At 38.6% G+C, this 13680-nt stretch overlaps 1 protein-coding gene across 9 annotated transcripts in view; it reads left to right on the forward strand.

The window, feature by feature from the left end:
* Window positions 1-13680, forward strand: part of LOC128666129 (golgin subfamily B member 1) — a 438305-nt gene that overhangs the window by 381569 nt on the left and 43056 nt on the right. For all 9 annotated transcript variants that reach the window (XM_053720543.1, XM_053720552.1, XM_053720548.1 and 6 more), the window contains 2 exons: window positions 1274-1368; window positions 1553-1687. In XM_053720543.1, the coding sequence (XP_053576518.1) occupies window positions 1274-1368; window positions 1553-1687 (230 nt within the window). The remainder of the gene's footprint in view (window positions 1-1273; window positions 1369-1552; window positions 1688-13680) is intronic.

A 13680-nucleotide genomic window follows, 5' to 3' on the forward strand; every position in this document is an offset into this window, starting at 1 on the left:
CCGTACATTTATATAGCAGAGATGTTACATTGTCACCTGAGCTGCACGCTGTGAGTGATGTACATACAGTGTGTACAGACCGCACATTTATATAGCAGACATTTTTACATTGTCACCTGACCTGCACGCTGTGAGTGATGTACATACAGTGTGTACAGACCGCACATTTATATAGCAGACATTGTTACATTGTCACCTGAGCTGCACGGTGTGAGTGATGTACATACAGTGTGTACAGACCGTACATTTATATAGCAGATGTTACATTGCCACCTGACCTGCATGGTGTGAGTGATGTACATACAATGTATACAGACCGTACATTTATATGGCAGACATTGTTACATTGTCACTTGACCTGCACGGTGTGAGTGATGTACATACAGTGTGTACAGACCGCACATTTATATAGCAGACATTGTCACCTGACCTGCGCAGTGTGAGTGATGTATAGACCATACATTTAAATAGCAGACATTGTTAAATTGTCACTTGACCTGCACGGTGTGAGTGATGTACATACAGTGTGTACAGACCACACATTTATATAGCAGACATTGTTACATTGTCACCTGACCTGCACGTTGCGAGTGATGTACATACAGTGTGTACAGAATGAGTATTTATATAGCAGACATTGTTAAATTGTCACTTGACCTGCACGGTGTGAGTGATGTACATACAGAGTATACAGACCGCACATTTATATAGCAGACATTGTTACATTGTCACCTCCCCCTGCTCGGTGTGAGTGATGTAAATACAGTGTACAGACCGTACATTTATATAGCAGACATTGTTACATTGTCACCTGACCTGCTGTACGATGTCTGGCTATGTTGGAAGTTTAGTATTTAGAGTTTGTAGATCACAATATCACGATTCAGATATGCATTGCAGTTCTAATGTAATATATCCAGTGTAACTTCATTATTCTTTTTGCAAACAAATGACAAAATACAAGCAATGTACTACATTATGACAAACAAACAACTTTATGCTTTTCTTGTGCACAAATATCATGTACCGCTCTTTTATGCACAAAACACGTTTTTCTCTAATGTACCGTTAAGAGACAGATCAACAACGCAAGCGTTTGCGTGTGCTTATGGTTTTTAAGGAAACAATGTATGTAGCCTGCACAAGGCTTTATTTATTACACATAGAACATGTAATGCAGAAACCTTACACCCGAGATCACTGGTTCGTACTATCCATTACAGCCATTACAGATAATGAGTTTCTAACGCATTTGTGTGTTTTTTGTTTGCAGCGTGGCACTCTAGCCGAGGTTCCCCCCGGTGCCCCCCAGGAACGAGACATTCTTGTGGATATAGACAGTACAGAGCTTATGGACTTAAGGAGAAGGTTGGTGTAATTAGCAGTTTGCTACCAGCAGCTCATTTCTCAATGTATGAAAGGTTTGCCAGACACTGTATCCTCTGTTAGATATACAGAGCTGGACACTGTTAGTCTGTATCATGTGGGATATATCTACCATGTACCTCCAAAAAACCGACATCAAAACAACTCATTGTTGTTCTTTCCTTAGACTTGCCGAGACTGAACTGAGTTATGACGCCATTCAACAAGAGTTGTCGTTGCTATCAGAGAGGCTAACATGCGAGAAGACACGTAGGGAGGCTGCAGAGGAGGCTTTGATGCTTGCAGAGCAGCAGAGCAAAAGGTACTGCTAGTCTTGTTATATTGTAGAATTAAGTTAAACAACAAGTATGGTCTGTACTGTAAGTGACGTGGGTTATAATGTTTCTTCTGTCACCTGTACTGTGTGTGTGATATGTGGGTTATAACGTGTCTTATGTCAACTGTACTGTGTGTGATATGTGGGTTATAACGTGTCTTATGTCAACTGTACTATGTGTGATATGTGGGTTATGACGTGTCTTATGTTAGCTGTACTGTGTGTGTGATATGTGGGTTATAACGTGTCTTATGTCAGCTGTACTGTGTGTGATATGTGGGTTACAACGTTTCTTCTGTCACCTGTACTGTGTGTGTGATATGTGGGTTATGACGTGTCTTCCGTCACCTGTACTGTGTGTGATATGTGGGTTATAATGTGTCTTCTGTCAGCTGTACTGTGTGTGATATGTTGGTTATAACGTGCCTTATGTCAGCTGTACTATGTGTGATATGTGGGTTATGTGGTGTCTTCTGTCACCTGTACTGTGTGATATGTGGGTTATAATGTGTCTTACGTCAGCTGTACTGTGTGTGATATGTGGGTTATAACGTGTCTTATATCAGCTGTACTGTGTGTGTGTGATATGTGGGTTATAACGCGTCTTACATCAGCTATACTGTGTGTGTGATATGTGGGTTATAACGTGTCTTACGTCAGCTGTTCTGTATGTGATATGTGGGTTACAACGTGTCTTCTGTCACCTGTACTGTGTGTGTGATATGTGGGTTATAACGTGTCTTACGTCAGCTGTACTGTGTGTGAGATATGTGGGTTATAACGTGTCTTACGTCAGCTGTACTGTGTGTGATATGTGGGTTAAGAGGTGTATTATGTCACCTGTGCTGTGTGTGTGTGTGTGATATGTGGGTTATAACGTGCCTTATGTCAGCTGTACTGTGTGTGATATGTGGGTTATAACGTGTCTTCTGTCACCTGTACTGTGTGTGATATGTGGATTATAACATGCCTTATGTCAGCTGTACTGTGTGTGATATGTGGGTTATGAGTTGTCTTATGTCACCTGTACTGTGTGTGTGATATGTGGGTTATAACGTGTCTTATGTCAGCTGTACTGTGTGTGCGTTATGTGGGTTATAACGTGTCTTATGTCAGCTGTACTGTGTGTGTGATATGTGGTTTATGAGGTGTCTTATGTCACCTGTACTGTGTGTGTTATAACGTGCCTTATAACCCACATATCACACACACAGTACAGGTGACATAACGTGCCTTATGTCAGCTGTACTGTGTGTGATATGTGGGTTATGAGGTGTCTTATGTAAGCTATACTGTTTCTGTGACGTGGGTTATGACATGTCTTATGTCAGCTGTACTGTGTGTGAGACATAGTTTACAACGTGTCTTCTGTCAGCTGTACTGTGTGTGTGATATGTGGGTTATAACGTGCCTTATGTCAGCTGTACTGTGTGTGATATGTGGGTTATGACGTGTCTTAAGTCACCTGTACTGTGTGTGTGATATGTGGGTTATGACGTGTCTTAAGTCACCTGTACTGTGTGTGTGATATGTGGGTTATAATGTGCCTTATGTCAGCTGTACTGTGTGTGATATGTGGGTTATGACGTGTCTTCTGTCACCTGTACTGTGTGTATGTGACGTGGGTTAGAACGTATCTGTCAGTTGCATTGTTTGTGTGTAATTACTGATATTATCTAGTTTGTTACTGATATTATCTACTACGATATTATCTAGTAATATTAGTGATATTATCTAGTATATTACTGATATTATCTAGTCTATTACTTATATTATCTAGTATATTAGTGATATCTAGTCTATTACTGATATTATCTAGTAATATTACTGATATCTAGTCTATAACTGATATCTATTACTGAAATTATTTAGTCTGTTATTGATATTATCTATTGCTGATATCATAGAGTATATTGCTGATATTATCTATTACTAGCATTATTAGTGATATTATCTAGTCTGTTACTGATATTATATATTGCTGATTTCTTTCCTATGGCATGGTTAGTCCAGGACGTCATTCCAATTACTAGTGGAATATTCAACTCGTGGGCAGCAGAAGGAGGCAAAGAGCACCCCAGCAGAGCTGTTAAGTGTCACTTCCCTTACCCATAACCCCCAGTCATTCTTTGCCTCTGTGATCAGGAGGATGGCAAAGATGAGTGTCTGAGAAGATTTAATCCTTTAATGGGTACTTTTCCCTGCAAGCAAGGATTTTGGGCTATTATGTGTCCATGTCAATCTCTTTAGTAAGAGTAATGGTGCCCTTTAGCAGTTAGAAAGTGGCGAGGTAGTTCATGGCTTATTTCTAACATTTATGCTACCCCTTTATGGAAAGCCAGGGTTGGTTACTCCTACTGTCCTTTTTTTTTCCTATGGTATGGAGAGTCCACAACGTCATTCCAATTACTGGTGGGATATTCAACTCCTGGCCAGCAGGAGGAGGCAAAGTGCACCCCAACAAAGCTGTTAAGTTTAACTTCCCTTACCCATAATCCCCAGTATTTTCATTGCCTCTGTCAATGGAGGATGTGCGAAGTTGGTGTCTGAAAATATTTACTCCTTTTATGGGTACTTTTCCCTGCAAGCAAGGATTTGGGGCTATGCTGTGTCCATGTCAATCTCTTAAGTAAGAGTAATGGTGGATTTTAGCAGTTAGCAGGCGGCGAGGTAGTCTTTGCTTAACTTCTAACATCAGTGCTAACCCCTTTATAGAAAACCAGCGTTGGTTACTCTGTTTTTTCTTTTCTTTCATGTAATTAGCAAGAGTCCATGAGCTAGTGACGTATAGGATATACATTCCTACCAGGAGGGTCAAAGTTTCCCAAACCTCAAAATGCCTATAAATACACCCCTCACCACACCCACAATTCAGTTTTCTTTCATGTAATTAGCAAGAGTCCATGAGCTAGTGACGTATGGGATATACATTCCTACCAGGAGGGGCAAAGTTTCTCAAACCTCAAAATGCCTATAAATACACCCCTCACCACACCCACAATTCAGTTTTACAAACTTTGCCTCCTATGGAGGTGGTGAAGTAAGTTTGTGCTAGATTCTACGTTGATATGCGCTCCGCAGCAAGTTGGAGCCCGGTTTTCCTCTCAGCGTGCAGTGAATGTCAGAGGGATGTGAGGAGAGTATTGCCTATTTGAATGCAGTGATCTCCTTCTACAGGGTCTATTTCATAGGTTCTCTGTTATCGGTCGTAGAGATTCATCTCTTACCTCCCTTTTCAGATCGACGATATACTCTTATTTATATACCATTACCTCTGCTGATTTTCGTTTCAGTACTGGTTTGGCTTTCTACAAACATGTAGATGAGTGTCCTGGGGTAAGTAAATCTTATTTTCTGTGACACTCTAAGCTATGGTTGGGCACTTTATTTATAAAGTTCTAAATATATGTATTCAAACATTTATTTGCCTTGACTCAGAATGTTCAACATTCCTTATTTTCAGACAGTCAGTTTCATATTTGGGATAATGCGTTTGAATCAATCATTTTTTCTTACCTTAAAAATTTGACTTTTTTTTTCCCTGTGGGCTGTTAGGCTTGCGGGGGCTGAAAATGTTTCATTTTATTGCGTCATTTTTGGCGCGGACTTTTTTGGCGCAAAAAATCTTTTCTGTTTCCGGCGTCATACGTGTCGCCGGAAGTTGCGTCATTTTTTGACGTTCTTTTTCGCCAAAAATGTCGGCGTTCCGGATGTGGCGTCATTTTTGGCGCCAAAAAGCATTTAGGCGCCAAACAATGTGGGCGTATTATTTGGCGCCAAAAAATATGGGCGTCGCTTTTGTCTCCACATTATTTCAGTCTCATTTTTTCTTTGCTTCTGGTTACTAGAAGCTTGTTTATTGGCATTTTTTCCCATTCCTGAAACTGTCATTTAAGGAATTTGATCAATTTTGCTTTATATGTTGTTTTTTCTCTTACATATTGCAAGATGTCTCACGTTGCATCTGAGTCAGAAGATACTTCAGGAAAATCGCTGTCTAGTGCTGGAACTACCAAAGCTAAGTGTATCTGCTGTAAACTTTTGGTAGCTATTCCTCCGGCTGTTGTTTGTATTAATTGTCATGACAAACTTGTTAAAGCAGATAATATTTCCTTTAGTAATGTACCATTGCCTGTTGCAGTTCCCTCAACTTCTAAGGTGCAGAATGTTCCTGATAACATAAGAGATTTTGTTTCTGAATCCATCAAGAAGGCTATGTCTGTTATTTCTCCTTCTAGTAAACATAAAAAATCTTTTAAAACTTCTCTCTCTACAGATGAATTTTTAAATGAACATCATCATTCTGATTCTGATGACTCTTCTGGTTCAGAGGATTCTGTCTCAGAGATTGATGCTGATAAATCTTCATATTTATTTAAAATGGAATTTATTCGTTCTTTACTTAAAGAAGTACTAATTGCTTTAGAAATAGAGGATTCTGGTCCTCTTGATACTAATTCTAAACGTTTAGATAAGGTGTTTAAATCTCCTGTGGTTATTCCAGAAGTTTTTCCTGTTCCTAATGCTATTTCTGAAGTAATTTCCAGAGAATGGGATAAATTGGGTAATTCATTTACTCCTTCTAAACGTTTTAAGCAATTATATCCTGTGCCGTCTGACAGATTAGAATTTTGGGACAAAATCCCTAAAGTTGATGGGGATATTTCTACCCTTGCTAAACGTACTACTATTCCTACGTCAGATGGTACTTCGTTTAAAGAACCTTTAGATAGGAAAATTGAATCCTTTCTAAGAAAAGCTTATCTGTGTTCAGGTAATCTTCTTAGACCTGCTATATCTTTGGCTGATGTTGCTGCAGCTTCAACTTTTTGGTTGGAGACTTTAGCACAACAAGTAACAGATCATGATTCTCATAATATTATTATTCTTCTTCAGCATGCTAATAATTTTATCTGTGATGCCATTTTTGATATTATCAGAGTTGATGTCAGGTTTATGTCTCTAGCTATTTTAGCTAGGAGAGCTTTATGACTTAAAACTTGGAATGCTGATATGGCTTCTAAATCAACTCTACTTTCCATTTCTTTCCAGGGTAACAAATTATTTGGTTCTCAGTTGGATTCCATTATCTCAACTGTTACTGGTGGGAAAGGAACTTTTTTACCACAGGATAAAAAATCTAAGGGTAAAAACAGGGCTAATAATCGTTTTCGTTCCTTTCGTTTCAACAAAGAACAAAAGCCTGATCCTTCATCCTCAGGAGCAGTTTCAGTTTGGAAACCATCTCCAGTCTGGAATAAATCCAAGCCTTCTAGAAAGGCAAAGCCTGCTTCTAAGTCCACATGAAGGTGCGGCCCTCATTCCAGCTCAGCTGGTAGGGGGCAGGTTACGTTTTTTCAAAGAAATTTGGATCAATTCTGTTCACAATCTTTGGATTCAAAACATTGTTTCAGAAGGGTACAGAATTGGTTTCAAGATGAGACCTCCTGCAAAGAGATTTTTTCTTTCCCGTGTCCCAGTAAATCCAGTGAAAGCTCAAGCATTTCTGAATTGTGTTTCTGATCTAGAGTTGTCTGGAGTAATTATGCCAGTTCCAGTTCTGGAACAGGGGATGGGGTTTTATTCAAATCTCTTCATTGTACCAAAGAAGGAGAATTCCTTCAGACCAGTTCTGGATCTAAAAATATTGAATCGTTATGTAAGGATACCAACGTTCAAAATGGTAACTGTAAGGACTATCTTGCCTTTTTTTCAGCAAGGGCATTATATGTCCACAATAGATTTACAGGATGCTTATCTGCATATTCCGATTCATCCAGATCATTATCAGTTCCTGAGATTCTCTTTTCTGGACAAGCATTACCAGTTTGTGGCTCTGCCGTTTGGCCTAGCTACAGCTCCAAGAATTTTTACAAAGGTTCTCGGTGCCCTTCTGTCTGTAATCAGAGAACAGGGTATTGTGGTATTTCCTTATTTGGACGATATCTTGGTACTTGCTCAGTCTTTTCATTTAGCAGAATCTCATACGAATCGACTTGTGTTGTTTCTTCAAGATCATGGTTGGAGGATCAATTTACCAAAAAGTTCATTGATTCCTCAGACAAGGGTAACTTCTGGGTTTCCAGATAGATTCAGTGTCCATGACTCTGTCTTTAACAGACAAGAGACGTCTAAAATTGATTTCAGCTTGTCGAAACCTTCAGTCACAATCATTCCCTTCGGTAGCCTTATGCATGGAAATTCTAGGTGTTATGACTGCTGCATCGGACGCGATCCCCTTTGCTCGTTTTCACATGCGACCTCTTCAGCTCTGTATGCTGAATCAATGGTGCAGGGATTACACAAAGATATCTCAATTAATATCTTTAAAACCGATTGTACGACACTCTCTAACGTGGTGGACAGATCACCATCGTTTAATTCAGGGGGCTTCTTTTGTGCTTCCGACCTGGACTGTAATTTCAACAGATGCAAGTCTCACAGGTTGGGGAGCTGTGTGAGGATCTCTGACGGCACAAGGAGTTTGGGAATCCCAGGAGGTGAGATTACCGATCAATATTTTGGAACTCCGTGCAATTTTCAGAGCTCTTCAGTCTTGGCCTCTTCTGAAGAGAGAATCGTTCATTTGTTTTCAGACAGACAATGTCACAACTGTGGCATACATCAATCATCAAGGAGGGACTCACAGTCCTCTGGCTATGAAAGAAGTATCTCGAATTCTGGTTTGGGCGGAATCCAGCTCCTGTCTAATCTCTGCGGTTCATATCCCAGGTATAGACAATTGGGAAGCGGATTATCTCAGTCGCCAAACGTTGCATCCGGGCGAATGGTCTCTTCACCCAGAGGTATTTCTTCAGATTGTTCAAATATGGGAGCTTCCAGAAATAGATCTGATGGCGTCTCATCTAAACAAGAAACTTCCCAGGTATCTGTCCAGATCCTGGGATCCTCAGGCGGAAGCAGTGGATGCATTATCACTTCCTTGGAAGTATCATCCTGCTTATATCTTTCCGCCTCTAGTTCTTCTTCCAAGAGTAATCTCCAAGATTCTGAAGGAATGCTCGTTTGTTCTGCTGGTAGCTCCGGCATGGCCTCACAGGTTTTGGTATGCGGATCTTGTCCGGATGGCCTATTGCCAGCCGTGGACTCTTCCGCTACGACCAGACCTTCTGTCGCAAGGTCCTTTTTTCCATCAGGATTTCAAATCCTTAAATTTAAAGGTATGGAGATTGAACGCTTGATTCTTAGTCAAAGAGGTTTCTCTGACTCTGTGATTAATACTATGTTACAGGCTCGTAAATCTGTATCCAGAGAGATATATTATAGAGTCTGGAAGACTTATATTTCTTGGTGTCTTTCTCATCATTTTTCTTGGCATTCTTTTAGAATTCCAAGAATTTTACAGTTTCTTCAGGATGGTTTAGATAAAGGTTTGTCCGCAAGTTCCTTGAAAGGACAAATCTCTGCTCTTTCTGTTCTTTTTCACAGAAAGATTGCTAATCTTCCTGATATTCATTGTTTTGTACAAGCTTTGGTTCGTATAAAACCTGTCATTAAGTCAATTTCTCCTCCTTGGAGTTTGTATTTGGTTCTAGGGGCTCTTCAAGCTCCTCCGTTTGAACCTATGCATTCATTGGACATTAAATTACTTTCTTGGAAAGTTTTGTTCCTTTTGGCAATCTCTTCTGCCAGAAGAGTTTCTGAATTATCTGCTCTTTCTTGTGAGTCTCCTTTTCTGATTTTTCATCAGGATAAGGCAGTGTTGCGAACTTCTTTTGAATTTTTACCTAAAGTTGTGAATTCCAACAACATTAGTAGAGAAATTGTGGTTCCTTTATTATGTCCTAATCCTAAGAATTCTAAGGAGAAATCGTTACATTCTTTGGATGTTGTTAGAGCTTTGAAATATTATGTTGAAGCTACTAAGTCTTTCCGAAAGACTTCTAGTTTATTTGTTATCTTTTCCGGTTCTAGAAAAGGCCAGAAAGCTTCTGCCATTTCTTTAGCTTCTTGGTTGAAATCTTTAATTCATCTTGCCTATGTTGAGTCGGGTAAAACTCCGCCTCAAAGGATTACAGCTCATTCTACTAGGTCAGTCTCTACTTCCTGGGCGTTTAGGAATGAAGCTTCGATTTATCAGATTTGCAAAGCAGCAACTTGGTCCTCTTTGCATACTTTTACTAAATTCTACCATTTTGATGTATTTTCTTCTTCTGAAGCAGTTTTTGGTAGAAAAGTACTTCAGGCAGCGGTTTCAGTTTGAATCTTCTGCTTATGTTTTTCATTAAACTTTATTTTGGGTGTGGATTATTTTCAGCAGGAATCGGCTGTCTTTATTTTATCTCTCCCTCTCTAGTGACACTTGCGTGGAAAGATCCACATCTTGGGTAATCATTATCCCATACGTCACTAGCTCATGGACTCTTGCTAATTACATGAAAGAAAACATAATTTATGTAAGAACTTACCTGATAAATTCATTTCTTTCATATTAGCAAGAGTCCATGAGGCCCACCCTTTTTTTGTGGTGGTTATGATTTTTGTATAAAGCACAATTATTCCAATTCCTTATTTTATATGCTTTCGCACTTTTTTATCAACCCACTTCTTGGCTATTCGTTAAACTGAATTGTGGGTGTGGTGAGGGGTGTATTTATAGGCATTTTGAGGTTTGGGAAACTTTGCCCCTCCTGGTAGGAATGTATATCCCATACGTCACTAGCTCATGGACTCTTGCTAATATGAAAGAAATGAATTTATCAGGTAAGTTCTTACATAAATTATGTTTTTACAAACTTTGCCTCCCGTGGAGGTGGTGAAGTAAGTTTGTGCTAGATTCTTCGTTGATATGCGCTTCGCAGCAGGCTGGAGCCCGGTTTTCCTCTCAGAGTGCAGTGAATGTCAGAGGGATGTGAAGAGAGTATTGCCTATTTGAAATACCATGGTCTCCTTCTACGGGATCTATTTCATAGGTTCTCTGTTATCGGTCATAGAGATTTCTTCTCCTACCTCCCTTTTCAGATCGACGATATACTCATATATACCATTACCTCTACTGATTCTCGTTTCAGTACTGGTTTGGCGATCTACTATATGTAGATGAGTGTCCTGGGGTAAGTAAAATCTTATTTTTTGTGACACTCTAAGCTATGGTTGGGCACTTTATATGTAAAGTTCTAAATATATGTCTTTAAACTTATATTTGCCATGATTCAGGATAATCAGTATTCCTTTATAATTCAGACTGTCAGTTTCATTATTTGGGATAATGCATTTTAATTCAATTTATTTTTCATTACCTTGAAAATGTTCAATTGACCATTTTCCCTGCGTGTTGTTAGGCTCGCGGGGGCAGAAAATTTTTCTTTTTATTGCGTCATTCTTGGTGCAGACTTTTTTGGCGCAAAAGATTTTGTCATTTCCGGCGCCGTAGTTGACGCCGGAAGTTGTATTCTGCTAGAAGAGTTTTTGAGTTATCTGCTCTTTTTTGTGAATATCCTTTTCTGATTTTTTCATCAGGATAAGGCAGTGTTACTTCCTGATATTCATCATTTTTGGTTTTGATTCGTATCAAACCTGTCATTAAGCCAATTTCTCCTCCTTGGAGTCTTAATTTGGTTCTGAAGGCTTTTCAGGCTCTTCTATTTGAGCATATGTTTGCTCTGGACATTAATTACTTTCATGGAAAGTATTGTTCTTTTTGGACATCTCTTCAGCTAGAACAGTTTTTGAATTATCTGTTCTTTCTTGTGAATCTCTTTTTTCTGATTTTTTCATCAGGATGAGGTGGTTTTTGCTGTCCTCATTTCAATTCTTACCTAAAGTTGTAAATTCTAACAACATTAGGGAGGACTTATTATTTTCCTAAGACTTCTTTGGTGAGATTCTTACTTTCTTTGGATATGGTAAGAGTTTTTGAAATTCTATGTTGAAGCTATTCAGATTTCAGATAGACTTCTAGTCTATTTGTTATCTTTTCTGGTTTTAGGAAGGTCAAAAAGCTTCTGCCATTTATTTTGGCATCTTGCTTAACTTTTGATTCATCATACTTATTTGGAGTCGGGTGGATTCCCGCCTCGGAGAATTATGGCTCATTCTACTAGGTAAGTTTCTACTTCCTGGGCTTTTTAAGAATGAAGCTTCTGTTGATCAGATTTGCAAAGCAATGACTTGGTCTTCTTTGCATACTTTTACTATGTTCTACCATTTTGATGTTTTCTCTTCTTTAGAAACAGTTTTGGTAGAATGGTACTTCAGGCAGCTGTTTCAGTTTGATTCTTCTGCTTATAATTTCAGTTTTTTTCATTATAAAAATTGAAACTTTTTTGATTTGGGTAGTGGATTAATTTTTTCAGCGGAATTGGCTGTCTTTATTTTATCCCTCCCTCTCTAGTGACTCTTGCGTGGAAGTTCCACATCTTGGGTATTTATTATCCCATACGTCACTAGCTCATGGACTCTTGCTAATTACATGAAAGAAACATAATTTATGTAAGAACTTACCTGATAAATTCATTTCTTTCATATTAGCAAGAGTCCATGAGCTAGTGACGTATGGGGTATTCATTACTACCAGGAGGGGCAAAGTTTCCCAAACCTCAAAATGCCTATAAATACACCCCTCACCACACCCACAATTCAGTTTAATGAATAGCCAAGAAGTGGGGTGATAAGAAAGGAGCGAAAGCATCAAATAAGGAATTGGAATAATTGTGCTTTATACAAAAAAATCATAACCACCACAAAAAGGGTGGGCCTCATGGACTCTTGCTAATATGAAAGAAATGAATTTATCAGGTAAGTTCTTACATAAATTATGTTTTCTTTCATGTAATTAGCAAGAGTCCATGAGCTAGTGACGTATGGGATAATAAATACCCAAGATGTGGAACTTCCACGCAAGAGTCACTAGAGAGGGAGGGATAAAATAAAGACAGCCAATTCCGCTGAAAAAATTAATCCACTACCCAAATCAAAAAAGTTTCAATTTTTATAATGAAAAAAACTGAAATTATAAGCAGAAGAATCAAACTGAAACAGCTGCCTGAAGTACCATTCTACCAAAACTGTTTCTAAAGAAGAGAAAACATCAAAATGGTAGAACATAGTAAAAGTATGCAAAGAAGACCAAGTCATTGCTTTGCAAATCTGATCAACAGAAGCTTCATTCTTAAAAAGCCCAGGAAGTAGAAACTTACCTAGTAGAATGAGCCATAATTCTCCGAGGCGGGAATCCACCCGACTCCAAATAAGTATGATGAATCAAAAGTTAAGCAAGATGCCAAAATAAATGGCAGAAGCTTTTTGACCTTCCTAAAACCAGAAAAGATAACAAATAGACTAGAAGTCTATCTGAAATCTGAATAGCTTCAACATAGAATTTCAAAAACTCTTACCATATCCAAAGAAAGTAAGAATCTCACCAAAGAAGTCTTAGGAAAATAATAAGTCCTCCCTAATGTTGTTAGAATTTACAACTTTAGGTAAGAATTGAAATGAGGACAGCAAAAACCACCTCATCCTGATGAAAAAATCAGAAAAAAGAGATTCACAAGAAAGAACAGATAATTCAAAAACTGTTCTAGCTGAAGAGATGTCCAAAAAGAACAATACTTTCCATGAAAGTAATTAATGTCTAGAGCAAACATATGCTCAAATAGAAGAGCCTGAAAAGCCTTCAGAACCAAATTAAGACTCCAAGGAGGAGAAATTGGCTTAATGACAGGTTTGATACGAATCAAAACCAAAAATGATGAATATCAGGAAGTAACACTGCCTTATCCTGATGAAATAATCAGAAAAGGATATTCACAAAAAAGAGCAGATAACTCAAAAACTCTTCTAGCAGAATACAACTTCCGGCGTCAACTACGGCGCCGGAAATGACAAAATCTTTTGCGCCAAAAAAGTCTGCACCAAGAATGACGCAATAAAAAGAAAAAATTTCTGCCCCCGCGAGCCTAACAACACGCAGGGAAAATGGTCAATTGAAAATTTTCAAGGTAATGAAAAATAAA

This window comes from Bombina bombina, chromosome 7, assembly GCF_027579735.1.
Source record: "Bombina bombina isolate aBomBom1 chromosome 7, aBomBom1.pri, whole genome shotgun sequence".
NCBI lineage: Eukaryota > Metazoa > Chordata > Amphibia > Anura > Bombinatoridae > Bombina > Bombina bombina.